General features: G+C 56.7%; 1 protein-coding gene across 3 annotated transcripts in view; it reads right to left on the bottom strand.

The window, feature by feature from the left end:
• The window catches only part of CSNK1G2 (casein kinase 1 gamma 2), a 32,607-nt gene continuing 5,247 nt past the window's right edge, over positions 1–27,360 (bottom strand). For 2 of the 3 annotated variants that reach the window (XM_062628178.1, XM_062628177.1), the window contains exons 2-13: positions 11,589–12,085; positions 7,326–7,366; positions 6,782–6,851; positions 6,231–6,379; positions 5,546–5,780; positions 5,278–5,363; positions 4,770–4,854; positions 4,530–4,678; positions 4,016–4,099; positions 2,366–2,470; positions 606–712; positions 1–297 (exon numbers count right to left, since the gene is read on the bottom strand). In XM_062628178.1, coding sequence (XP_062484162.1) covers positions 243–297; positions 606–712; positions 2,366–2,470; positions 4,016–4,099; positions 4,530–4,678; positions 4,770–4,854; positions 5,278–5,363; positions 5,546–5,780; positions 6,231–6,379; positions 6,782–6,851; positions 7,326–7,366; positions 11,589–11,775 — 1,353 coding nt within the window. In that variant the 5' untranslated portion in view covers positions 11,776–12,085 and the 3' untranslated portion in view covers positions 1–242. The remainder of the gene's footprint in view (positions 298–605; positions 713–2,365; positions 2,471–4,015; positions 4,100–4,529; positions 4,679–4,769; positions 4,855–5,277; positions 5,364–5,545; positions 5,781–6,230; positions 6,380–6,781; positions 6,852–7,325; positions 7,367–11,588; positions 12,086–27,360) is intronic. The other variant, XM_062628179.1, reaches the window with a different exon arrangement.

Genomic DNA, 27,360 nt, shown 5'->3' on the forward strand with positions numbered 1-27,360 from the left:
TCTTTTTTTTCTTCTTTTTTTCTTTCCTTTTTGCCGGGCGCAGGAAACGCAGCGGCTGCGCCGGGGCCGCCCCCGGCCAGGGCAGAGCGGGGAGGCCCCGCTCCCCGCCTGGGGCGCTGGGGGAGCCCGGCCGGCTCGGACCCCCCCCTCCGGCCCCGGCCAAACCCAGGGGCCGCCACCGGCTCTGCGGGACAAGATCCAGCCCCGGCCGGAGGGAGAGGAGCCACCGCGGGCCCGGCCGCTCACTTGCGCCGCTTGGTGGTTTTCCTCTTCCTTCTCTTGAAGAAACAGCAGCACCTGGAGACAGGGGGGACATTGGGGACAGCGTCAGCGGCTGGGCCGGGACACGGTGGTCAGGGCAGAGCTGGCGGGGGACAGAAAACCCTCAGTGAGCCCCGTGGGTGCAGAGAGACAGGACCTGGAGCACCAGGGTTGTCACAGTGAGAGATGCTGGCCACAGCACACAACGCCAGCCATGGCACTCCTCATGGGTTGCTTGCTCTGGACACGACCTGACAGGGCAGCAGCTGAACCGTCCCCATCCCCAACCCCATCCCCAACCCCACGAGCACCCCAGCCCCAGGGGCCGGGGGCTGTGCCCTTACTTTGTATCGTCTGTCACCTCCACCTCGGTGGGGGCTGTGATGGGCGCGTTCGAATGTCCTGCCGTGGGGTCATCCGTGTTCAGCTCTCCGTTGGTGGAGCTCATCACCTGGGGAGAGACGAGCGTCAGTGTGGGGCAGCCCATGGGGCGCAGGCTGGTCCTGAGCCTCATCCCCAGCCCCATGGCAGATACAGGCCCCCCCCCCGGCCCTGCTAGGAGCAGGGAGCCCCCCACGCAGGCAGCAGGAAGGTGCTCAGCCCCAGTGCTGTGCGCTCCCAAGAGCCCCACGGCACAGAGGGGTCTGAGCCCTCTGTGTCTCCAGGACCCCATGAACCTACCAGGAGAGGGGCAGGCTGGCAGCTGGCTCCAGCCTGCCCAGAGACACAGTCCTGAAGCTGTGCTAGCTCCAAGGAGCTGCCATGGTTGAGCATCCAGACACAGTTTTGCTCCCAAGCCCCAAGAGTGCTGGGCCCCGTGGGACTCAGCCCAGTGCCCCGAGCTCCTGCCCGCCTGCCGGGGCAGCGGGGCCATGTGTGGTGCCAGGATGACCCCAAGTCACCAAAGCAAGGACAGGGCTGGCAAAGGCACCTGGGACTTGCTTGAATGCCCCCTCCTGTGCCCACTGCCCCCAGGCAAGGCCAGGGGCAAGCTGGGGATGCACCGGAGCATCACAGAGCTGGTGAGGGAGGCTCAGCCCCTCCGCACTCATGGCCAGGCTGACAGCCGCAGTGCCCAGCAGGGGCACATCAAGCTACAACAGCACATCCAACCCCCCCGAATGAAGCCCAGAGACCCCCCTGTGTCACCAAGACCCACTGCAGCGCGGGCGCAGGCAGAGGATGAGGTGGGAGGGTGCAGAGCAAGAAGAGCAGGAGCAGATGCCGTGGTGGGGTGGGGGAAGCAGGGCAGAGCACAAGCTGGACCCACGGTCTGCCCTGGCAGCAGTGGGAGCCGGGCCCGTGCCTGGCACCGAGCACCAAGAGAGCCCCACTGGAGCAGCAGGAACGAGCAGCAGCGTCAAGGGAGGAAGCAGAGACGAAGGAAGCAGCTGGGGGGGGACCCAGCACGGAGCCCCATGGGCTGGACCTCACCAGCCCGAGAGGGGCCGAGAGGTGGCGGCGAGCACGGGGCTGACGGCGCGAGCGCAGGACCGAGGCGGGGAGATGAGGACGAGGAGTGCCCAGGGCAAGGGAGGAGAAGCCGGGCCTGAAGCCATCGCTCCCACCACGGAGGCCCAGGGAAGTCCCCAGGTGGGATGAGCCCATGATGTCCGGCACTGCTGGCAGGCAGAGCCTGATGCCCACCCTGCTGCTCGCGCCGCTTCATCCACCTCTAACCACACAAGGGAGCCCTGGGAAGCAGCGCCAGCCTCGGGGCCAGGGCAGCCCATGGTGCAGCCCACGGTGCAGCCCATGGTGCAGCCCATGGTTACAGCCCACGGTGCAGCCCATGGTGCAGCCCATGGTTACCGCCCATGGTGCAGCCCATGGTTACAGCCCATGGTGCAGCCCACGGTGCAGCCCATGGTGCAGCCCACGGTGCAGCCCACGGTGCAGCCCATGGTGCAGCCCACGGTGCAGCCCATGGTGCAGCCCATGGGTTACAGCCCATGGTGCAGCCCATGGTGCAGCCCAGGCCAGGCCTCGGGCACGTGTGGCTGCTCCCCTGGCAGGGCCGGCAGCCATGAGGCACAGGTTGGGCTCTGCTCCCCCCCCACCCAACCCCGTGCCCACCCCTGCCCTCGGCGCGTGGTGCATGTACCTGGACGGACCCCCCGAGCCTGCCGGCTGCCAGGTGAGCTCCCAAAGGCTCCTCGGCAGGCTGCCCACCGGCCTGAGGATCCCACACCTCCGTCCCCTCGGGCGGCTGCTTGCGCCAGGCAGGAGGAACAGGATGAAAAGAAACAAAAAGAAAAGAAAAGAAAAGGAAAGAGGAAGAATGGGGGAAGAGAAGGGAGAGGCGGAGGGAGGAGGGCAGGAGAAGAGTGGCAAAGGGAGTCGAGAAAAATAAGACATGCAAAAGCAAAAACGTGACCGGAGCAGCTCGAGTTTGGGGAGGGCACTCCCGGAACAGTCCCTGCGGCGACACTGGGGGTCTGCAGCCCCCCTGCCACGTCCACACACACACACACACGCACCCCCCAGCAATGGGGCTGGGCTCTGTGTGGGTCCTCTCCAGGCCAGGGAGGGCAAACAGCCCTCAGGGCACAGCCAGCGCCACGCAGAGCTGCAGGGGGGAATGCAGCCAGGCCGAGGTGGCACCGGCTGCTCCCCTGCGACCGCAACATCCCGGGGCCGAAGCTCTGCTCCTCGAGGGCACCCCAGTGCCAAAGCCTCACCACAGGGAGCCCGGCACAGCCCCACGGCTGCTGGGGGACCCTGCACCCCCAGCCTGGACACTGCTCCCACGCTGTGGGAGTTCTGGTGCTGTGCTTTTCCCAGGGCTGTCAAGAAGGGATACGGAACGCGGCGTTGCTCGGGTGCTGCAGAGCACAGAGCAGACCTTACTGGGAGCAAGTTCCCAGGAATGAGACAGAGTTGCTCGGAAGATGTCACCCTCTCCCGATGGAAGCACAGCCCAGCTGTGATGGAAGCTGACCCAGGCTTGGCCAGGAGCCATTAGGGTGACGAGGACAGGGTGCTGAACCCTCAGCTCCAGGCGCTCTGCTCCCCATGGAGGTTCAAGGCAAGAGGATGAGGTCTGTACAGGACTGCTAGGGACACGCATGAGGCTCTGCTCTTGATGGCAGCAGTCCCACAGCCGTGTTTCTTGCTCCAGGGTAGGACAGTGCATAGCACCAGAGAAGGGCTGGGCAGCCCGGCCCCTTTCCCACACTGATGCAGACAGGGAGCTGCCTGCACAGCTCTGCCCGTCTCCTTGCCCACGGCTGCTCCCTGTGTTCCCAGGGCACAGCCAGCCCTGCTCTCCAGCATGGGGCAAAACGCTGCCAAGCTGCACCACAAATCCCCCCGAGGCCCAGGCAGCGCCCTCCCTTGTCCTGTGTCCTCATCACACCGATGAAAGTGGCACCACGAAGGTAAGAACAAGCTACTCCCGTAAGGACACGGCACTGGGGACATCGTCCTCAACACAAGGTGGCTCAGCCTGTGCTGTGCCCTCACTCACCAGCCAGTGCCAAACCCTGCAGCTTGCCCAGGCCTGGCGCTTCTCCACTGTGCTACAGCCTCCCATGGCTGCTTCATCCTGCTTCTGCCCAGCTGCCTGGCCCCAGGAACACTGCCCTGGTCCCCCCCACCAACCCCATTCCTGCAGGAAGGAAGGCCTCCCACACACAGCACTAGGGGGGAGAAGGATGCTCCAGGCCCCGCTGGGTGCTGTGGGTTGGTGGGCAGGAGCCCACACTGCGCTCGCCTGCAGTCCCGTGCCCCACGGGGCAGCGCCGCTGCTCACCTGGTGTTTGGTGTGTGGCTGTGCTTTGTCTCTGTTCGGGGGCTGCACCTGCACCTCGCTGTGCATCGTGCCAATGGGGGTGGGCTGGGGACAGGACAAGGACAACATCAGCCCCAGCACAGCAGTCCACCCGCCACCCTGTGCCCCTCGGCTGAGCAACCTCTGGCCAAACATGCACAACATCCCAAAATCAGGGCCTGACCCCAGCCCCAGCAGCTCCACGCTTGGTATTGGGCTGCAGTGAGCTCATGGAGGGTGCCCATCACAGAAAGCAAGGTGCCAACTCAACGGCTGGGTTCCCCTTAGCTCCAGGAGCCTCCTATTTCTGTGGCACAGCTTTAACCCCTAGGCACAGCAGCCCCAGTTGGGGAGCTGGCTGCTGGCAGAGCTGACCTCTTGGGTCCAAGTGGTGCGTGGCAGCAACGACTGCCTCAGACCACGCTGATCTCCCCCCACCTCCCCGGGCACCCTGGGGCCCAGCACCCTCTGCCTGCTCCCGCTCCCTCCCACTCACCAGTGGTTTCCCTGCCCAGTCGTATTCGTAGTCGAACACGTAACCATTCCTCTCGAACAGGTCTGTGAAGAGCTTCCGCAGGTAGTCATAGTCAGGCTTCTCGAAGAAATCCAACCGCCGCACGTAGCGCAGGTACGTGGCCATCTCCTCTGCGGGGACAGAGCGGGCTCAGGTGGGGCAGGGGGAGCAGGCGCCAGGCCAGTGTGTGCTCTGGGGCCCGGCCATGCAGGGTGCCCTCACCTGGGAAGTTCTCACAGAGCACCTCCACTGGAGTGGCTCTTTTGGTGTCGCCGATCTTCTGATACCTCTCCTTTAGCGTGTCAGCCTGCAGAGACAAGGAGCAGGTCAGCATCAGGGCCGGGCATGGCCCCATAGGCACCATAGATGGTTTCTTGCTCCCCCTTCTCCAGGGAATAGCGAGAGCTCATTCCCAGGGATTCCCCTCGCCCAGGGCAGGTCTGGAGGACAAACACCAGGGAGTGCAGTTCCAAGGCAGCCACTGTGAGAGCAGTTGGGATGCCCACAAAATGGGAGAGGGGGTGGTACAGAGAGGGGGACATGGCACAGCAATGGCCTGGCACGGAGCTCAGAACAGCACAGCAAGGGCCTCGCACAGAGCAGCAACCCCTGCATCTGGCTGCATGCTGACTCTGTGACACCCCAAGGGCCACTGCTTCCCCCCACTCCCCGATGCTGGCCATGCCAGGGCAGAGCCACACCCCCAGGGACAGCGGGGGGTGGTTGTTACCTTGAGGCCTTGCCAAGGAAGGCTCCCACGGAGGAAGTACATAAACATGTGCCCTAATGCTTCCAGGTCATCCCTGCGGCTTTGTTCTGCATAGAGAAAAAGAGAAACATGGGCACGTTCCCACTACAGCCACTGTCCCTGCCAGACCCTGCAGCACCCCAAGTCCCCTGCCAACACCCCAGGCTGAAGAGCAGGAGAGGCATTTTGTCCCCCAGCAAGTGCCCTTCCTTGCTCCTTTTGCCCAAGAGGCAGGGCTGGCCACACACACCTTTCCCAAGGTGGGTGTTGATGCTCATGTAGCGTGCTGTCCCTGTCAAGCTCTTGTGCTCTCGGTAAGGGATGTGTTTTTTGGTCTCGGGGTCAATATACTCTTTGGCCAGGCCAAAATCGATGATGTGGATGGTGTGCTGCCGCTTGCTGCCCGGCCGCCCCACCAGGAAGTTCTCTGGCTTGACGTCTCTGTAGATCAGGCTTTTGGTGTGGACATACTCCATCCGTGTGATCTAGGGGCAGAAGGAGACGTCAGCACCATGGCAGAGATGCACCATGTGTCCCCCATGCCTCCCTGCACCCTTTTCTGATACCCTCAGCCCCAGCCAGCAGCCCTGCTCCTGTCACCCTGGGTTGAAAGGATGGGCACAACAGACCCTCCAGCCCGGGGAGACAACTTTAGTCTGGCTGCATTTTGGACGCACAGTGAGAGATGCTCATTTGTGCTGCATGAGGGTGAGGGAGAGCTCTCCTACAGCAGGGAGAGAGTGAGGTATGGACGAGGTGGGCTGGGATGTGCCAGCAGTCAGGGTCTCCTGCAGCCTGCCAGGCACTCGTTCATTCCTCCTTCCCATCTCCTTCCCTGTGGGGTCCCCAGACTGCCCAGCCAGCCCAGGGTGGGCTGTGGCCAGGCTGGGATGAGCTGTGTGGAGCTGTGGGTGAAGTGGAGGTGCTGCGCTCACCAGCTGGATTGCAATCATCAGGACAGTCTTGAGCGTGAAGGTCCGATCACACAGATCAAAGAGATCTTCTAGGCTGGGTCCTAGCAGCTCCAACACCATGGCATTGTACTTCCCACAGGGGCCAAAGTAGTAAACCTGAGGAATTCCTTCTGCAAGAGACAGAGCAGGGGCTGTCAGGGCTTGCAACAGGGCTGAGCAGCGTGGCAACACGGCTATGCTGTCACAGCTATGCCATTGCTGGAGCTGGGGCAGGGGGCTGCAGATGGGAGGATGGCTCTGCACTGCCCTCCCTCCCAGCTGCATACAGCCTGGCTCTGCTCTTAGCTGGAGGGCAAAGGAGGCAGCTCCATCTGCATCCCTACATCCCTCTGCCTGCCGCGGGGGGAGGTGGGGGGGAAAGAACTCAATAAAAAGGGATCAAAGATTAGATGTGGCTCTGGGTAAAACCAACCTCCCCCAGGCGAGCAGATGGGCAGGAGGTGCTCAGGCCAGGGAGCAAAGGGGCAGAGTCACATTTAAAGGAAGGCTCTTTCCCTGCAGTGTCACCGTACCTGCATTGCCGAGCTGTTTGTAGAACCGGTACTCCAGGTGCAGCTGGGGGGCCCGGGATTTTATGGGTTCCTTGGAGGAGAGAAGGAGAACAGTTAAGGCTGTTGTAGGGAGCAGGATGTCAGGGTGCCAGACACCTCCTTCACATGCTGGCAGCAGCTGGACTAAGGGCATTTGGACTTGAGAAATACCGGTATAAAATGGGATGATGGGAGAAAACCGGTCCATACAGGAGCCAGACCAACATCCCTCTCCAGAGAGATCCAGGTGCTAGGGCAGACATTAGCGGGTGTAGGTATAAGTGGGGATCACCCTCTCCCGGAGGTCTCTCTGCTGCTGGCACCAGCTGAGTGCAGGCACAGGCCACAGCAAAGCCCCAGGTCCACATCACCCCACGTGCAGTGATGTGCACTACTTAACCTGCCCTCAATTCCTGCAGCGAGCACAGCTCCTCACAGCCACCCACCCTGCCCCGACAGCCTGGGTACCACCAACAATCCTTCCCAGACGGCCTGACCATCCCACCCCGAGCACAGAGGCACTCACCAATTTGATAGCTACGTATTCGTTCGTGTAGAGGTTCTTTCCTGCAGGGGGAGACACCAAAAAGGCAATTGAAAGCAAGTGAGCTGCTGCATCAACCCCACTGCACAGCCTGCCCAGGCCCCAGGGGCTGCAGAACATCCTGAACAGGTTCGGCAGCTCCCACAACACATAAACAGGCCTCAAGGAACCAGGCAGAGCAGGAGCCCACTGTGGGGAGTTGCAACATGCCTGGTAATTACCCCCAGATGGGGTACATGGATTCCTCTGGGATGGGCAGTGCTGCTGGGAGGGGGCAGCTTCCCAATCCACACCTGCAGGGATGAGACTGGCCAAGGCAGGAGCAAGGCTGGGCTTGATGTTTCTCCCTGCCCCAGCCCTGCATGCAGAGGGGCCACCCTACTCTGGGAGGGCTGTCCAGAGTTGGGGATGCTGCTCTGTTGCCCTTGGGACCACGCAGAGGGTGGCAGGAAGGAAAGACCCCCAGGAGCATGGGGGCAGCTCAAGGCTTTGCAGCTAGGAAGGGTCTGAAGACACAGTAAGTAAGGTGGAAATCCCTTCCCCAGGCGTGGGGTCACTCCTAGGGATGGCACAAACATCCACGGGAGAATCCTTTGGGATGCTCCCACCCACCCCAGGGTGCAAGGGAAGCCAGGAGCAGACCCATGCATGAGGGGGAGCTGAAGACACCAATGTGCTGCAGGGAGGGTCAGACAAGTGCTTCCAAGCACCCAGGAGAGCTGCAAGGGCAGCCAGGACACCCCAAAATCCAGAAATGACTTCCAAGAGAGCTCAGCACCTTCATGGCACTTAACACTCAACACATCCCCATAACTACAGAAAAGCGGAGCTAGTGGGGTGTGCACATCATCCTGCTCACCCAGGCTGGGACAGCCAAGCAGGGAGCATAAGGAAGGTATCACACCCATCAGTGCAACTTCTGCCCCACATCCATAAAGGCTAAAAGACTGAAGAGGTTTGCAGAAATAGCTCTGAGGGCCCCTTGTGCCCTTCAGGGCCCCGGGGAGATGGGAGTTAAGGCAGCAGGTTCCCTGCAGGGCAGCAGAGCTGCAGCCACACTGCCGGGTGTGTGCGTGGCTGAGGGAGCTGCATCTGTCTGCTCGGATCTGCTCCAAGCAATTTGCTCAGGGAACAAACTCCTCCTGGCATAAGATTTCATGTGCTCTGACTGCTGCTCTGCACCTGAAGCAGCAATAAATCCTCGCCGGCTGACACCAGAGCCAGCTGCTGAGCGCCAGAGTTGGTGGCAGGATTACGGGAAGAGGGATGAATGGGGGATATTAATGGAGCAGCTCCTCCCAGGGATGGGCTCTGCAGCCAGAGGGGCTCAAGCCTGCTGCCTCTTGTCCCATCCCTTGCTCCTTGGGAGCAGAGCCCAGCCCCTCCTGGCTCCATCCTCCTCTCAGGCACTTGTAGGGAGCCATCAGGTCCCCCCTGAGCCTTCTCTTCTCCATCTGAACCTCCCAGGTCCCTCAGCCATTCCCCATCACACTTGGGCTCCAGGCCCTGCACCAGCTCCAGTGCCCTTCTCTGGCCCTGCTCCAGCACCTCAATGTCTCTCTTGCAGTGAGGGGCCCAGAGCTGAACACAGGATTTAAGATGCGGCCTCACCAGAGCCCAGTACAGGGGCACAATCCCTGCCCTGGTCCTGCTGCCGCACTGGTGCTGATCCAGGCCAGGATGCTGGTCACCGCCCTGGCTGCCTGATTAGTGTCTGGGTTAGAGTCCTCCTCTCCAAGCCCACCCCAAAGCACCACAGAGGAACCGCCATGAGGCCCTGCTGCGAGCAGAGCCTCACTCCTGAGGACACAGGGAGCTGACAGAGGCACTGGGCTGCAGGCATGGGAGCCACCAGCCATGCTCCAGTCACCCCTGCTGCCACCAGCTTCCTCCTGCCTTGTGCCCTGGCCAGGAGGCAGCAGATGAGCAGGGGGGACCACAGGGGCTGAAGGCAGTGGGTGCTGCCCAGGAGACAGGGACTGGCACTATGCTTGTGCATCACCCAGCATTCCAAGACCAGGATGAACATGGAGGGGCAGGAACTCAGCATGGCTCTGGCAGCCAGGAACTCCTGCCCAAGTCATTCCTCTGCTGGCTACCCACAAAGGCCACAAACCACGTTTGATTTTGGACACCTCTGCCCCTAGGATGACACTTGTTTTGGTCCAGGGCAGCTGAGCGGCGGCACCTGAAGGACAGAGCAGCACCCACCTGCTTTGGGAAGACAACCTCATCTTCCTGCATTCCCGAGCCCTGGGAGCTGAGGAGGCACCTCCTGCCTTTTATTTTATTGAAAGGCAAATGTCCAAAGAAGATGTGGGAGCTTTTAAACACTGAGCTACAGTTTGCAGCCAGCCTGCCTTGAGGAATGAATTCCTCAGGGAATGAATCCCTCAAGGAATCCCATTCCCAAGGGAAAACTGGGTGTCCAGCAACAGCTGGAGAGCATTCCTGCTCATGCCACCACTTCACAGCAGGATCCCTCTGGTCCCTTGCCATTCATCTGCAGTTGGAGGAATCCCTCCTTTCTGTGAGGTGCTGAATGCATTCCTGAGCCCTGATGCAGCTCAGAGGCACACCTAAGGAAGAGAGATGTGATTTTAGGAGAAAAGCCACATAGCTGTGGCTTTCACTGCTGTGATGAGATCCTTTGCTCAGGCCTTTACCATGCTACAGCCAGGCATTACAAGAGTGCAACAGGGCAGCAAAACCATGTGAGGGATCAGAAGCTTCTCTTGCTGATGGCAAGGACAAACTCTCACAGCAAGAATCGACCACTGCAGAGCCCCAGAGTGAGAGCTCATCCCTTCAGCCACGAGCAAACAGCACACTGCTCCCAAAGCCCTGCAGCAGCTCTGCTCTGAGCAGCCCTCACTGCCAGCTTCGCAGATGCTCCTCAGATCCCCTGGGAGACTCGTGTCCACCTCGGTGCTGTCCCCACAAAGCAAGGGGGAGGCCAAGGCAGGGGTCCCAGCCACCCTCAGCACTGAGCACATCAGAGAACAGCCACGGCCCCAGCTGTTTCAGAGTCAATTGAAACTGATCCCACTTAGAGCAACCCCTGGGTCTCTCTTCAGCACTGGCAGAAACAGATCCTCCACTGCTGAATGTGGGAACCTCTCGGCTGGGTTTTAAACAGTGTTTTCCCAAGCTCTGCAATTAAGTGGTGATCCCATAGGGAATTCGGGATCGGGACAGTTCAGCCTGGCACCAGCCAGTCTGTCAGCTGGGAAGAGCTCTACCATTAACTCCCTGCAGATAGGGGCAGCCCAGCGAGGTGGGAAAACTCTCCCCACCCTCTATACAGTACCTGCAGCCCCCCACCTCCTGCTCCTCCTCAGGCAAACACCCTGCCCAGATCACCATGTCCCTGTGGGGAGAGCACCGAGCTGGGCTTCAAAAGGTGCTGCTTAACATAGCACAGAGCAACAAGGCAACTGCTGCCCCAGGCTCCCTCTGCCCCTTCCCAAAGCACTCACAGCCAAGGCCAATGCTCCATCGGCATGTTCCATGGGCATTCCTGGGGACATCCTGACCACGCTGCTGGGCACTGCCACCTCTCCCAGCTGCCTGATGCCAACCCAAGAGTTGACAGCTTGCTGGAAGCCTCCTGGGACAGGAGCAACCTACCCACCCTCCGAACAAAGAGTCTGCTTGAACCTGCCAGACTTGGATCAGCATGGAAAGTGACCATGGGAGGTGTCTGGGTTTCATTCAGCCCTTTCTTTCACCTGCATAAAACGTGAGGGGAGTCTCTGAACACCCAGCTTTAACAACCAGAGAGTTCACCCAGGATAAAACACTGACTCTTCCCAGCAGAACCCACCTCCCGAGGCACATGGTGCAGCTAGTGAGGACACAGCAGCATCCCATGAAACACTGCTTGCTAAGTGTTCCTGGACTGAGGGGGGACGGGACATACACATCCAGGCCTGCACAGGCCACCACCAACAGACAGGACTGAGCTGTAACGCTCTCCCTGACAAACACAAGAGTTAACAGGTATGGGGAGGAGATGGGCACCATGTCTGGATTGGGTCCTTTGGATCTGACAGGCTTTGAAAGACTGAACACAGCATGAAGGGGCTGAGGAAATCCGTGAAGGAAGCAGGGGCCACCTGCGATGTGCAAGGCTTCAACACTGGATGGCCGGTCAACACCCTTGGTGCTGATGGTCACAGGCACCCTCCTGCTGCCTGAGCAGGATGCCAGGGCCCAGGGAGAACAGAAGATGACCTTTCTCACCTAGACGGAGCTCTCCAAAATTGCCGCATCCAATCTTCTTGCCGACCCGGAAGTTGGGACCCACCATTAAGACTCCCGAGTTGGTTCCAGCACTCCGGCTTCCATGACTGCTCCTTCCTCCGCCTGCCTTGGACATCCTTTTACCTTCCTCCAGCTCCCCTTTCCCTCCTCTCTTATCAAAATCCATAAGTTTGTGATACCCCGGCCTCTCCACGGTTACGCTGCTGCCATACAAATCCCAGAGCTGCCGAAAGTTGAGGGGTGAGGAGGACAGAAGCAGGGCTCTTCCTGGTTAATACACCATCCCGGGGAGCAGTGGGAGGGCTGGCTGTGGAGGAGACGGGGGAGGCGGCCACACAAGGGTGCTGGGCTACTGAAATGTTAGTGCTTCCCAAGGTCCGGCCGGGATTGTCATCGTCGCCTGTTACAGGGAGGTCTTTGGTGGGGAGAACATCCTGTGGAGAGGGTCCTCCCAGCGCGGCTCCTCGGGCTCCCAGCTGTAAGAGGAGAGGGAGAAAATCAGCACAAGGAAACACGGGGGCAGAAGACAATGGGAGGCTCCAGGCTCCTACCCCCAGAGCCCCTCCAACACCTCCCCTGCGTTACAGGTAACCCACAATGATGAAGGGATGCTGCAGCCAAGGGGTGGGAGAAGCTGGGGTAGCAGGAGCATCACAGGGGGGCCTCACATCTATGATGCAGGCACAACTAAATCACAATCTGGCCAGGGCAGGAGGTGAAACACTTCATCACCACGTTAGAGCCAGCAGAGAGTCATGTGGGGAGAACAGTGTCCCCATGGGGAAGGGCTGATGGCAGCCTGGACCTTCAGAGGTACCAGCAAAGCTGCTCAGGGCCAAGCTGCTGCTGGTCAGACTTGATCCCCCCCTACCCCAAGAGTAGAGGAAAATCGAACCATGGAATAGTTTGGGCTGGAAGGGACCTTAAAGCTCATTCAGCTCCAAACCCTGCCACAGGCAGGGACCCCTTCCACTGGAGCAGCTTGCTCCAAGCCCCTGTGTCCAACCTGGCCTTGAACACTGCCAGGGATGGGGCAGCCACAGCTTCTCTGGGCACCCTGTGCCAGCGCCTCAGCACCCTCACAGGGAAGAGCTTCTTCCTTGTATCTAACCTGGACATCACCTGGTTTACTTGTAACCCATTACCCCTTGTCCTATCACTACAGCCCCTGATGAAGAAAAGACACACATAATCCTCTGCACCACAACACAAACCACACCAGGCGTGCCCCTTCCTACGAAGTGAAAAGAGGATATTCTGAATGCTGCTTGTGCAGAGGCTGTGCCCAGCTGAGTCACAGCACTGCCCCCAGCATCGGCCTCCGCTGCAGAAGGGCCAGGACCTTTTGTGCCAGAGATGTTGGGAGAGGCCCTGTGCTTGAGGCATTCCCCCTTGGCCTGTCCCTACAGGCCCTTGTCCAAAGCCCCTCTCCAGGTTCCCTGCAGCCCCTTCAGGCTCTGGAGCTGCTCTCAGGTCTCCCCTTCAGGAGCCTTCTCTTCTCCAGGCTGCCCCAGCCCAGCTCTCTCAGCCTGGCTCCAGAGCAGAGCTGCTCCAGCCCTCGCAGCATCTCCGTGGCCTCCTCTGGCCTCACTCCAACAGCCCCACATCCCTCTTGTGCTGCTGCCCCAGAGCTGGCTGTAAGACTCAGGTAAAGTTCAAGTACTGGGGAACGAGGCCTTCCCGTGGGATGGGAGCCCCCTTCTTCCCCCACAGCACCTCTGGAGCAACCCCAGAGCACAGCAGCCTGGTCTTCCAGGGCCACTCACAGCAGGTCAGCCCCTGGGGACCACCCTGCTGCACCCAGTTCATCTTGGCAGAGGGAAATTGAGGCATGCTGAACCTTCCAGCCTGCCCAGAGCCAGGCAGCGAGGGGCAGGCAGCAGCCTGGGTTCCATGCCAGCAGGAAGTGGGGTGGGAGCAGCTCTGGAGCAGGGCTTCCCTGCGCTTTGTTCTCCCCAGCCCTGCGCGCACACGGCCCACACGTGATATCCTGCTCATTCTTTGCTCCCCCAATGGTTTCCGCTCCAGGTTCGGTGCATGGCCATGCCCTCCCACCCCTCTCCTGCTTTTCCCCACCTCTCGCCCTCAGGCAAGGACATGCAGGAGCAAGGAGCTGCCGGAGCAGGTGGCACAGCATAGCTCTCCCCAGGCATTTTGGGAACCAGCAGCCACATACGGGGCAAGGGGAGGCAGCGGGATGCGTGGGACACGTTCCTTCACATCCCGTTTTGGGTTTGAATCAGACCTTTATGTTCCTTCCCGGGGGATTTCAGGCCCAGACTGTTTGCATAGAGTCAGGCGGCCGGCAGCCAGAGCCCAGGGAGTTCCAGCCCCCACGCTTGGGGTTATTTGGTTTACAAGAGTTATGGGCCAGTCTCTGCAAGGGAATTTCAGACAACGAAGAGACACAGACCCAACAGAATGGGAAAATTAAGCCTGTTTCCTGTGAGCACTGGGAGGCTGCACTGTCCTCCCCCCACCCGGACGAACACAGGCAAGACTCTCCAGCAAAGCCCAGCTTTGAGAGCAGCTCTGCTCAAAGCTCCCAGCTCCAAAGCCCAGTTCCAGACAGCCCCCAGCCCTGCAATGCAATTCCTGCTTTCCCAAAGCGGGGCGGGCAGAGCAGCAGGAAGCCGTGGCTGAGTCAGGCTGGGGCGAGCGATGCTTCCCCCCGGGATGAGCCATGGGGAGCTCAGGGCTGGCAGGAATCTATTTCTACCTCCAAAGAGCACCCAGGAGAGGCATCAGCTCACTGCACCTCAGCACCAAAGCAGGACCCACCATCCAGGGACTGGTCAGGTTTTCCACTCTGTGCCATAAAGAGATCTCTGGCCTTTAGAACTGAGAACAACCTAGTTAGAAACAGAAACCTTTGGTAAAACCCCAGGACTGCCACTGCTCTGGAGCGAACAGCCCTGCAAAACCGGTGTTTGTCACAACACAGCAGCCTCTGCATGGGCAGCAGGGCCTCACACTGCCCTGTCCTGCCAGCCCAGGGGAGCAGCACCATGGGGAAGATGCCCCTGATAATCAATAGTTGCATTTTTGAACAGGAATCCTCACCCAGAAGGTCACATCGAGGCAAGCAGCCTCAGAAAAGCACCTTCGAGGCTGGATTTGTTGGCCTGGTATCAAATCTGATGCAAGATGAGAGTAGGAAAACTTCTTTCTCTCTTTGGAGGGAAGGGAGAGGGATGAATAAGGAAAAAAATACAAAATTGGCCTGAAATTTGGTAGAAGAAATTTCAAAGTGAGGTCTTCAGCCAAAGGAGTGCTGTCCTGCAGCGTCTGCACTGCAAGTGCTCCAAGGCAGGGAGCCTGAAAGGGAAATGAGCTGCAGCCAAGTGCAAGTGCCTTCAGCAACTCCCCAAAACAGACCCACAGACAGTGAAGGGGCAAACCCATGGCCAAGCAATGGCTGAAACCCGAAGGGGTTCATGTTGGGTTTGATGCAACACTGGGTTCTTTCTACTTGCCCCGTAGTTCTGAGCATGCCAGGGCTGCTCCAGTCACATCTCCAGGCTTTTCCCTGCAGTCAGGGGGTGAGAAAAAGGGATTGGGGATGGTTTGTTGTTTTAAGTAAAACGAAGCAGCAGCTGTGATTCTGGTGCTAGCCCTCGTCTCTGAGACCTGGAGACTGCAGTGTTGAGGCTCAGCAAGTTCCTGACCACATCTGCAAGCATAAAATGCTTGCACACCACCATCTGGGGCACATTGTTCTAGGCCTTTGCTACCCACGCTGTGTTCCTGTCCAAAAGAGGTTACAATTAAACGGGGCAAGACAAAAGAGGGGAAGAGGAGGCAAAAATAGCAGCCCAGAGCAGGGAGTGAAGGTCAGGAGCAGGTCCATGGTGCTTCTTGGAACAGAGCCCAGGCGTTCTGGACCAGGCAGCACCCTCAGGATGCTGCTACCAGCCATGGAGGCTTGACCACAGCGAGCCCTTATCTCCACAAGTCTTTGGGCTGGTTACTTGAAGCTGTTTTCCCCGTGTACTCTGTGCTTTGTGAGCAAGAAATACAGCTGCATGCAGATGAAAGAGAAAAGCAAGCTTCTTGAGAGCACAAGGAAGAAAAGCCCTTGACACTACACAGCTCCAAGTACAGATCACTGCCAATTAAAAGCTAAAAATAATCCCAAATACTCTGATGTCCCAAAAGATGACCCATCAGCTGGCTCCCAAACCCAAAATGCAGACCAAAAAGCAACCAGTGGCCTTACACAGCTGAAACCAAACCCCAATACATTTTAAAACTGGAAGAGGCAGATAAAGTCTCAGCTTGCAAAGAGATCAAAAGTCTGAAAACAAAGCAAGATCCAACATCTTTAAAGCAAGTACAGATGGTCCCAGATGACAGCTCCAAAGGTTTGCAGTTAGAAATGGATTCCAGTCTCTAGTGTGGCAGCCAACACTGCTCATCCCAAACAGGGACACGCTGTGCCATGACACAGAGGTTTCCCAAAATGAGGGGCATGGAAAACCTCACCAGGCTTCCCACAGGAGATCCCTGTCATGGGCATGGTCCAGCTGGAGGCGGGAGTGATGGCATGCAAGGGACACAGGGCAGGAGGACCAGGGCATCCCTAAACAAGCTTCCTGATGCATGAGTGCTTCCTAGTGCATGGAGACCACTACAGGACTGCTGGGGCCCCTCTCCATCCAGCCCACCCCCTACATAAGGCCTCCAGGGACCCAACTAAGCAGGACAACTCTTGGTACTCATGCATGGTCCTGATCAGGGACCTTCCAGGTTAAGCAGTTTCAGGAGGCAAACAACTCATTTGGGGTGTGGGAGCTATAAAAGGAGCAAGAGATGGGGGGGGCAGAACAACCCCAACCAAACAGGCTCATTCCAACCTAATGCTGTGAACTGTAGTGGTACAAAAGGTCCTCCTGAGACGCAGGTTTGGGCCCACATCTACATTCTCCATGCACCAGGCCACCATTCACACACATGCCTGTGTGGCAGTGGGGAGCAGCAGGAGCCAACACAAGCTGCAGGAACAAGACAGCATCCTGCAGACAAAGGCTGCTCCAGCTTCTCCAAAGGCCAAGATCTGGCCATAAAGTCACCTTCTCCCACCAGCTTTGCTCTGGATCAACAAGGAAAGGAAGAAACCTTCTGGATTGTTGCAGTGCAGCAGAAACCTGTGGTCTGCAGTGTCCTGGGCTCTACAGGGCTGGCTGGGGTCCTCTCTCTGGGCTGAAGCTGCTCACTTCTCTTTCAACAGCTGAAGGAAAAACCTGTCCACACAATAGGGAAATCCAGTGGATTTTCCAAGATGTAAAAATAATGCTAACTTCTCCTACCCTGGCAATTTTGTGTGCAAGCTGTATCTGTCCAAGCCCCAAACCACCAGGATTAAAAAACAAAAGTAAGTCAAATACTAATAATAAAGCATTTGTGGTTTTCCCCCCAGAGCTGTGCTGTGCTGGATTTTTCCTCCTGGTTTCCTCTTCCAGCTATCCCATCTATGAAGCTTTTCTCTAAATTAGAAGCATTCCCTTGTTATTGGCTATTCCCTTTCCCAGGAGATTTTTTAGACACTGCGAACTTTGGTCAGCTCTTAACCTACAACAGATGAAGCTCCAAATCGCTTCTTTTCTCCCAGCTTCCAAACACAAATACAGCTTTTTCAATATATCTTCATTTAAAAACAGATCTGTGCCACACTGTCCCCTCCACAACCCCACGAGCAGCAGTTTCAACCTCACAGCAGAGAACTGCTCCTGCTGTAGGGGAGTCACAACGTGAGGCCTCACCAGCACTCAGCAAGTTCTCACCACACGAAACCAGTCCTGACCCACATGGGATTTCACCAAGCTCCTTAGAGGATACCAGATGACAAAGGCAAACCCAGCAGCCTGCTTTAAAAGCAAAGTCTCAGCTGTTCCTCAAACCCAGCACCACAATAGTGCAGCTGGTGCTGGGCAGCCAGACCATCCTCTTGCTGTGTTCATGACCCTGGAGTGCACGCAGTGACCCCAACTCAACTCCAGCCCCGAGAAAGAGTGGGAGCAAAGCTGAAACCTGTTCTCTGAACATAAGTAGTAAAAAAGGGGGGGAAACCACCAGTAGCAGTGTTTTCAGTTTCTAGTAGAGCCCAAAGGCAACATGCTAAGAGTCTGCAGGACCTCACGTGAAAGTGTGAATTCCCTGTTGTGATTTTAGAACAGTTCCCTCTCTTTTGAGATGGGCATGGAAGAGCCATACAAGCCACATGATGGACAACATCCCTGGACCAGCAGGCAAGGGACTTCACCCTCGAGTGTGAACCACTCGCACCGCAGCTTGGTGTGCACAAGAACTCCCTTCTGGGCAGCAGGACATGTCTGTTCCAAGCCTTACGAAGAAGCAGCTTCTGGCAGCAGCTCAGCAGTAATTATTTTGCACCAAAATGTCTTAATGAGGAGACAGGCCCCTCTGTAACCACCAGGAGCGGGACTGTTGCAGCGAGTGTCTGCTCGCTGCTTGCATAAGCAGAAATGGAAATCAATGTGCTTTGGATAGTCCAAATTGAGAACAACCCAGATCCTCAACGTTTCTGAACACAAACATGCTTGCAGAGTCAACAGCTCTTCCAGGGCAGGTCCTGAATTTCTCAATAAAAGCAGCCACAAAGAAAACTTCACAGAGCATCTCACCACCGCTGCGAGGTGCTGAATGCAGAACCACAGAATGAACTGGGTTGGGAAAGATCTTTAAGCTCATCCAGTCCAACCACTGCCCAGCACTGCCAAGGCCACCACTGACCCATGGCACTGAGGCCTCGTCTCCACGCTGTGTGAACACTTGCAGGGACGGTGACTGCAGCCCTGCCCTGGGCAGCCTGTTCCAATGCCTGAGCACCCTCTGGGGCAGGAATTGTTCCTCAGCTCCATCTAAACCTGCCCTGGTGCAGCTTGAGGCCGTTTCCTCTTGTCCCATCCCTTGTTCCTTGGGAGCAGAGCCCAGCCCCTCCTGGCTCCAGCCTCCTGTCAGGCACTTGTAGGGAGCCATCAGGTCCCCCCTGAGCCTTCTCTTCTCCATCTGAACCCCCCAGGTCCTTCAGCCGTTCCCCATCACGCTTGGGCTCCAGGCCCTGCACCAGCTCCGTTGCCCTTCTCTGGCCCCGCTCCAGCACCTCAATGTCTCTCTTGTAGTGAGGGGCCAGAACTGAGCACAGGATTCAAATCTTACTCTTTTTGTTGGATCCCTGTTTAAAGCAGTTACACCTGGATGGAAAATATTAACCACACTTCACCAAGGAGCCGGAAATACCGTGATGGAAACTTCAGCAGCAGCACAGGAACCAAGCAAAAAGCTGAAAATACTTCTCTAGGAAAATTAATAATAGTAAATACACACATGCTAAATTAAGACCAGATCTGAAAACTAGGCTGGAGAAGACGAAACACAGCACAAGTTAAACACATCCATCCAAGAACCAAGTGCCCGAGAGAGTCGATGCACATTTTTGGGCTCAGCCACAAATTTAAACTTCCAGTGACAGAATTCCTAACATCCACCAGAAAACACACGGAGGCTTTATCAGAGAGACTCAAAGAGAAGCAGCTTTAGGGCTGACTTCACAGAGCCCACAAAAGGGGCCTGACTGTACCCCTTGATTCACCCCTTGTGTAAACACACTAAGCCCCAGGGCAGCCACCTCCCTGTTCTCAAGCCACATCCACCTCCAGAGCCATTCCCATGGTCCCCATGTTGAATCCACACTGTGTGGGGTTTGCAAACCTGTGCTGGAAAAGCAAAACCCCTGGCTGCAAGAGAGAGTCAGGCAGCAAGACACCCATCCACCTCCTACCTATCATGCCACTGGGAGGTTCACAGCATCTTCTACCTGCTCTCCGCTCCAGCATCCCTTCTCCAGGACCAGCAACAGCCATCCTCGGGGCTGCTGGGCCAGGAGAGGTTCTGGGGCAGTGCTGGAAGATGGCAAGATCAGCAAATAACCCAACCCCAGCCTCAGCCTGCTGCTCACTGCTCGTACAAGGGTCACTATAGTGCTCCTGCTCACTGATGGAGCAATTTCTGCCTGAGAAAGTGCAACTTGCTTTGCTGTTACTGTAAGAGGGACGCCGCAGGTAACGTGTAAGCAGAGCAGCAAACCTGGTTCTGAACAACAGAAAAGACACAGGCACACCTCTGCCCCTGCGTGAGTGAATTACCTGCTCCTGCAGAATCTAGAGCATCAGTTCAGCACAGAACAAAGCCAATAGGATGCTGAAGTGGTTTCAGTTTTATTAACATCAAGTTAGTGGTACTGGAAGAAAGGAAATGCATTACAAAGGCAAGTCCCTGGCTGGGAGACCTCTAAAGGACAGTAGTCAAGAGCCCCAGTTTTCCATCCCTTCCCACAGCCATATGCTTCAGTGGTTTTCCTGGGACACATCCCAGCCAAGGCGCTGACACTGCCTTTCACCACGAGAGCTGGACTCAATGAGGCAGCTCATACATGGAGACACTTGAACCGTGGCCTAAGCCATCAAGTCCCTCGCAGGAGCTGGGTTCTGCAGCTCTCCAGTGAGTTCCTGTTTGAACCAAACACCACATCCACAATGCAGCAAGCTCCGGTTCCACACTGGATCAGATCAAATCCAGAGCTGCAAGGGAACCAGCTGCCTTCCAAAAGTTCCAATTCACCAGTGCTGTGCCTTCCCCTTCTCCTGCTCTCCCCTCCACATGTCTACCATGCTTGACGTAAAGAGCAGAACCCGATTCTTTTCCAACCAGTCCCATCCTGCCCAGTTCCTGCACCAATTCCATTGTCACAAGCGCACTCATCCTGGGAGGGAGCCTGCAACCACTTTGTTTCTACAGTCAAGACCCAAGCCTGGCATTTACTCCACTTGTGCCCAGAGCATGAAGCATGACACTCCATCCAGTTCCAACCCCTGCCACAGGCAGGGACCCCTTCCACTGGAGCAGCTTGCTCCAAGCCCCTGTGTCCAACCTGCCCTTGAACACTGCCACAGATGGGGCAGCCACAGCTTCTCTGGGCACCCTGTGCCAGCGCCTCAGCACCCTCACAGGGAAGAGCTTCTGCCTAAGAGCTCATCTCCATCTCCCCTCTGGCAGGTTAAAGCCATTCCCCCTGGTCCTACCATTATGAGCAGCAGCATGAAGGTCCATGCCTCATCACAGCAGGACAAGGCTCTGAAGAAAGCCCAGGCAGAGGTGCTCTGGTGTGCATGAGACAGAGGGTCCCACTGGATGGTGGGGTGAGATCTTCCCCTTCCACCATGGGATGGCTCCTCACAGCTCTGCTGACAAAGCACACACCACCACTGTGTCCCACAGGATGGGCAGCAGCAGAAGGGCAGCAGAGGACACAAGAAGACACAGCCATCCAAGCACTGTCTCACAGGCAGCCATTTGAGAGCAGAGGAAGAATGCAACACTTTCGAAGCTGTCCTCAGATCCCACAGCCTTGAATTCCAAGTGTTCTTCCTTCTGGCATTGAGAGGGATCAGCTGTATATAGAATGAGGGGGTCAATATCTTCTCTCCAAAGGATAAGGGGCATTTCTCAACTCCTTTCCTTATAAACAAAGGAGAATTCCTGGATGCATGTCTCCCTTCCCTTCCTTTCCTCCCCAAGCCCAAGTTGGGTGACAGTCTCAAATGCTTCCATCCACCTGGAGATGATTTCCTCCCCGCAGAGGAGCTCCACTGAACAGCAGCATGGGGAGCCAGGGAGCAGGACACCAGAGTGACACACTCAGCACTTGCTCCTCCCCACGGCCTTTGGCCAGGCTCCTAAATAACCTCAGGAGCAGGAGCCTGGGACAGACTCTGCCCTCGGTCACTCACACCATGGGTCTCCCCCACAACACAAATGGCTTGGAAGTGGCCAGAACTGCCTCAGCATCCCTGAACAACCCAGAGTGTCCCCACTTTCTCCCAAGTTCTAGGGAGCAGAAGATCAATGTTTAGCAGAGCATTAGCTCTCAGCACTTCCATTCTCCCTCCCTGCAGCCGTGCAGCCCCAAAGCAGGCACAGAACAAACTAAAGCACTCCCTGCACTCACCAGTTAATAGGCCAGGGCATAAAGCTGCTCCCACATCAGGTGTTCACTCTTCTGGAACCACCAACCCTGCAGGCAGGACATCCCTGCTGCCCAAACTGGAGCCACACTGCAAGTCCACAGCAAACTTTCTCTGAACCACAGCTTCCCAGGAAAACCCCCTCTTGCTACCCCTCTGTCCACCACAGTCCAGGCCACCAGGGAACTCTGGATGACACCGGGTGTCATCCTGACCACATCTGTCACACCACATGGGACAACCCACAAGTGCCAGATGGCTCCAGGGGCTGGGGATGTCTCCTTCCCTTAAAGGGGTAAGCAAACCCACAAGGACCCCGGCTCAGCAGATGGGATGTGTACATCCAGCCCAGCTGCCAAAGGCCTATGCCCTGCAAGGACAAGAGGGGTGCCAGCAGGTTCCCTGCTCCCATCTGGGGACTGTCACTCTGCAGGGATCTGCTTGGCCTCCTGTCATGTGTGTCGCTACCAAAGGCTTTTCTGTCAGGAGGATCTGGGTTGGCACAAGCACTCTGAACAGTAGGATTTTTACTTTTTTCCCCTAACCCATATCCTCTTGACAGAAGCAGGCTGAGGAGCAGCTGCACCTGCAGGTCCGGGGTGGCCTTTTGCAAGGCAAAGTGGTAAAAGATGGGGTGCCTGCATCCAGTTCTCTCTCTAACCACCAAACTACAGCGAATTCCAGCTCCCCCAAGGTCACATGGAAGGGGGAATAATGCCACTCTGCTGTCCCAGCACAGGAGCACCCTGGAAAGCCCTGGCGCAGGGTGCGTGGGGGGGGTGTCATTCCCACTGGTGACAAGGGCTGTTTCCATTTCTGGGCTGCAGAACTGCAGCTCTGCCAAACTGAGCTGTCCCACATTCAAGCAAACATCATTTCCCCCTCTGCTTTCTTCCCCAGGCTGCTCAAAGCCCATAGGTTTCCTCTCAGTTGACTGCCAAACCTCAAGAAGGAGGGACGGAGGGAAGGGTGAGCTTCTGGGGAGGGGTCACAGGGAAGCCTCTCCCCAGAGAGCTGCCAAACTCCTTGTGCCAAGCTCCAAAATCACTTCCCTGATGCAAAAATCACCCAGGAGCTGCTTGCTGTCTCAGGTAGCTGCTCCCAGCTCTTCATCCAAATGGGGACAGCCACCACCTTCCAGGACCAGCAGCAGGACCCACAGCCCAGGCTGGAAGGGGAAAGAGTAACACCAGGCAATTATGCTTTGCTGCAGAGTAACTGGGGCAGAGGGATGCTCTGTGGCACGACAGGATCCATCGGCTTACATGCAAGAGTCAGCGAGCAATCCACGAGGCAATCCTCTTCCCACCCCTTCTATTACAAGGCCAAGCAGCTCAATCCATTCCACATTTCTCCTTGCAACCTCCTGAAGGCACAGAAGCGACCTGCTTGTTTTAGAGACAGGGAAGCAAAGTGCCCGTGAGCTCAGAGAAGAGGAGGGAGGTAAAGAAGGGCAATTCCTGACTCACTGGAGACTAAGTGGGACAAATTCCTAAGACCTAGACAAATACCCCCGGCTTGCAGGGAGAAATGAACTTAAGAACACAGGGGCCAGAGACCTACAGCCCATTTCTGGTCATGCCACAAACTGTCCAGGGTTTTTCCCTCCTCCATCCCACACACAGAGGATCAGACATGCAACCCGTTATTAAGCACCGTGACAGCTTTGTGGATTAAGGACTCGGTGTGGTTTGCCACAAGCTCCACATTCCAAAGGTTGTTTCTCATCTGCCCTCTTTGCCCACCTGTGTGTATTTTGCACAGGATCAGATGGCCAGGACTGAAACAGGGACACCACAGGAGCAGCTACAGCTAAAAGGTGGCTACAGAGGTGCTGCAGACTGGGAAAGGAAACTTCTTAAGGGCTCACTCAAAAGACTACTCTCAAACAGGCAGAACTAGTGTGACCTCACTGGTTCCCCCTTTACCTTACCTGCTCAAGACCTTTTCCTCTGGGTCCTACACAAAGAGCTTCATTTATAAAGCCAGAGTGCTCACCCACGTGGAGGAACAGGCAGGATACACCCCCCAGGAGGACCCATTTCATCTTCCTGCTATTAATATCCGGAACATGATTTGCACGAACAAAGTGTCCCTTCTCCCTCATTTCTGGGCTCTCACTTCTCTGATTTGTCCCAGAAATCCCAGCCAACATACATCCATCCTACTCCAGTGCACATTGCCATCCAAAACCCCAAACTTGCCTTTCTTTGAGTTAATCACTCCTGAGTCCAACTCCCATCACCTCTTCCAGCTCCTGCAGACAGGACACAGCTCCCTATGCTCTCTCATCCGTTATGCAGCCAGTCTGTGGGCTTAACCCATCAACACTCATTATGGAAACAAGCCAAGACTTCCTGCAGCTGCACAGTGCTGTTGGGTGCCCACTCACAGCAGCCCCTCTGTGGCTCTTCAAAGTGGGAACACAACTCCAGAGGGGCTCTGGGATATGGTGCAGACACCACCAGAGCCTGTGGGTTGGATGGACACGGCTCAGTTGCCACCACTGAGTTATCACCTCCATTACAGATGGTACGAGGTGCCTGCAGAACATGCAAAAGGGGGGAAGTCTGTTTGCCACCTTCCTATACAGTGCCTGATCCCCTTTGGAGCTGAATGGGGCTCTGACAAAAGCCTTTGCTTCCCCAGCACCGAACCTGTGACTAAAAGCCACAGCTGGACTTGGCTCTCCCTCACGTGGCTCCAGGCTGCGACTGAGGGCTGCCTACAAGCCCTCTGCTACACTGGAAGGATAAAGTCCTCAGCCTTTCAGAGCTGGGCTGAACTCTGCACACAGGAACCCAGGCGAAGCCTTCCCCTTGGGCTGGCTTGCAAACAGCCTCTGACGTGGCTTCAAGAAAAAACATGTTCTTTCTGGATCTAAGCACAAAAGAGTTAAACACGGCCGAAAGCATCCAATCAAGAGCACAGGAAGTCAGGGCAGAGGGTTACCATGTAGCTAAGGAAGCCCAGATTTCACATCCAGACCCAGAATTACCAACCTGCCCTGCCTGCAGAGGGGCTGCTTGCTCTGCCTGAGGCACCTATGGAGCTGGGAACAGAGGAGCAGGCTCCTCTCTCCATCACCATGTCCTCATGCACCACAACCAGCCCATACAGCCCACAGAGATGCCAGCACAACCCGAGCTGTGACATGCACCACCAGCATCCCAGCGCACAGCCCCACAGAGCTGCTATCAGCACTGGCCAACAGCAGCAAACATCCCCCACAGGCTCACACTGGCTGAGCAGTGATGTGTGTGTATGTGGAACACTGTGAGAAGCATCACCCAGAGAGGTAAGAGAGAACAGGAGGAGCCACAAACACCTCATTGAGCAGGTCACAGAAAGTAAGAATCGATGAGGCTGGAGAAGACCTTTAAGAGCATCAAGTCCACACCACTGCCAAGGACACCACTGCTGCTGGGTTCAAAGAACAGGAAATCCTGCCATTAGCAGGATCCACTGCAGAGTGGATCACAGTTCAGGACCTCTTGCCACCAAAGAAAGCAGAAGCAGCAGAACATTACTCGTCCCATAAGCTGCTTTTATCACTGAGTTCCTGCCCGCTCCATCCCAGCTGTGCACAGCAGCCCTGGTTGGGAAGCACCTCCAAGCCTGTGCCTTTAAAGCCTGGCTGCAGCGGGCGCAGGACCGGCTGTGAGCAGTGAGCAGACACACCCTGCTCCAGCCCAGCACACAAACATTTCCTCTCACTGCTCCCGTGCTGCAGCACAGCCTCAGCCGCTGCCGGACCTGCCAGAACAGCAACGCAGCCCGGTCCACACAGACCTGCAAACACACACATTGCAACTGCTTCCTGACCCTGCCCCCAGCAGCGGGCCTTCTCCCCTCAAACTTCTTCCTTAAATCAAATATTTAGAGTCTAACAGGCATTCCTCATCACAGGCACAAGTTAAATATTGGCCCTAAAACAACAGCAAGTGCCTTTAAATGACTGTGGCTGGAGAAGCACCGCTCTGGACTTTGATTTCTGGCTCTGCACAAAAACAGGAGCAAAGCACTGCGTGTCACAGTCTTCTCGCAGGAGAAGTCAGATTTCAGGCTCTGTAAGTCCCCTGCCAGGACCACAACCAGCAGCAGGAACTGTTCCCTGCTTGAGCCTAACCACACTCCGGGTGCCTGTCTGCTGTCACCGAGCCAAGCCCACTGCAGTGCATCCTCTGCGCTCTGCACAGGATTATTTTGAGTCTCGTTTCCAGGTCTGCACTTATATATACTCAGAGAGACATTAGAGAAGACCTGCTGGGGAGCATGGGTGCCATCCAGACTGCAGTGATGGCATTTGCAAGTGCTGTCCTTCCCGCTCTGGCTGCTCTATCACCTTTCTCCCAAGATGCCCACCTTTCCAGTGCAGACAATGCTCCGGGCTGTTCCTCCTCTGCAGACAGCTCAGCTCTTGCAAGAAAATATCTCAGCGTGATAAGAGCCCCAGGAGTCAGAGAGATGTCAGAGAGAGGAAAGGGTGAGGAGAAAATACAACATGCAGTGAGGTCAGTACACCTGAAGCACAGCAGTTCTGGGCTCTGGGACACTGTGGGCATTTTCCATGCAGAGCAGAGCTCCCGTTGTGACTCTGCAGCAGAGCTGGGCCTGGCCTCACCCCAAAGCAGCCCTGTGACGCCAAGCCCAGTGGCAGGCAGGACTGCTGCAATTCCCTCCCTGCTCACACAGCTCCTGCTGAAGGCAGGCCTGAAACCACCTGAAACCAGAGTGTGATCCAACACAACAGGGCTGCCCAATGTTTCTCCATGGCAGAATGCCACAACAGGTTTACCCAGAGAGCTTTAGGCACAGAAAGGCTCCTGCAGCACAGACAGCAGGAACAGAACAGCACACTGCACGGTAACCCCCACTCACAGGGTTTATTCTAGACCCAGTTAAGTTCAGTATGGTGTGTGTTAAATAAGCTTCATTCTGCCCTCCTGAAATTGGTGCCTGCAGATCTGGTGAGCCTGAGCAGCATTTTGCTCAGCTCTCCCCACTCCAAGCAGCAGCCTGAGGGACAGAGCAGGGACCTAAGCAGTGGAGAGCTGCTCCCTGGCAACATCCCCTGCTATTGGGTGAGGTGGAGAGTGTGACAGTCTGCTCTGCCTCTGTCTGCACCCTTCCCTGCACTGAGCATCCTACCACAGCACTTCAAGCTGGAAAATCTGCTGAGGCCTCTGACAATCTTCTCCCCATCAGGCAGATACCCCTATGAAAACAGCCTGGGTTTAAAATCAGCTGCAAGTTACCCTGGAAGAAATGTTAAAACTCCCATCTCTCCACACACTTCCTATTCCTTCCCCAGTGACTGAAGCCCACTGAGCGACGAGCTCCAGCAAGTTTGTGCAGGAATTCCCAAGGCTCAAGGCAGGGACTAGTCTCTACCTGTTAGCAACAACACCTCTGGTGCCTCATCCCACAGCACACTGACCCCACACCCACCAGAGCTGACTTCTGCTGCTCAGCTGCTGGCTGCCAGCAGTCCCTTCCAACACACACACCATACCTCTGCTTCCAGCACTTGTCCCAGGTCACAGCCTTCATATTCTCTGTACTTGGGAACAAAAGAATGAGGCTTCAACTCAAACCTGCATCACCTCCAGGATATGGGGAATCAGTATAGTTGAGGGTGGGGGGATTCCAGCAGAGCCTCAGCCTGCCCCTCGCCCACACGTATGGGACAGAAGGTGCTGGAAAGC

The sequence above is a fragment of the Pezoporus occidentalis genome, unplaced genomic scaffold (assembly GCF_034315485.1).
Source record: "Pezoporus occidentalis ecotype Australia unplaced genomic scaffold, CSIRO_AGI_Poc_V1 ctg310, whole genome shotgun sequence".
NCBI lineage: Eukaryota > Metazoa > Chordata > Aves > Psittaciformes > Psittacidae > Pezoporus > Pezoporus occidentalis.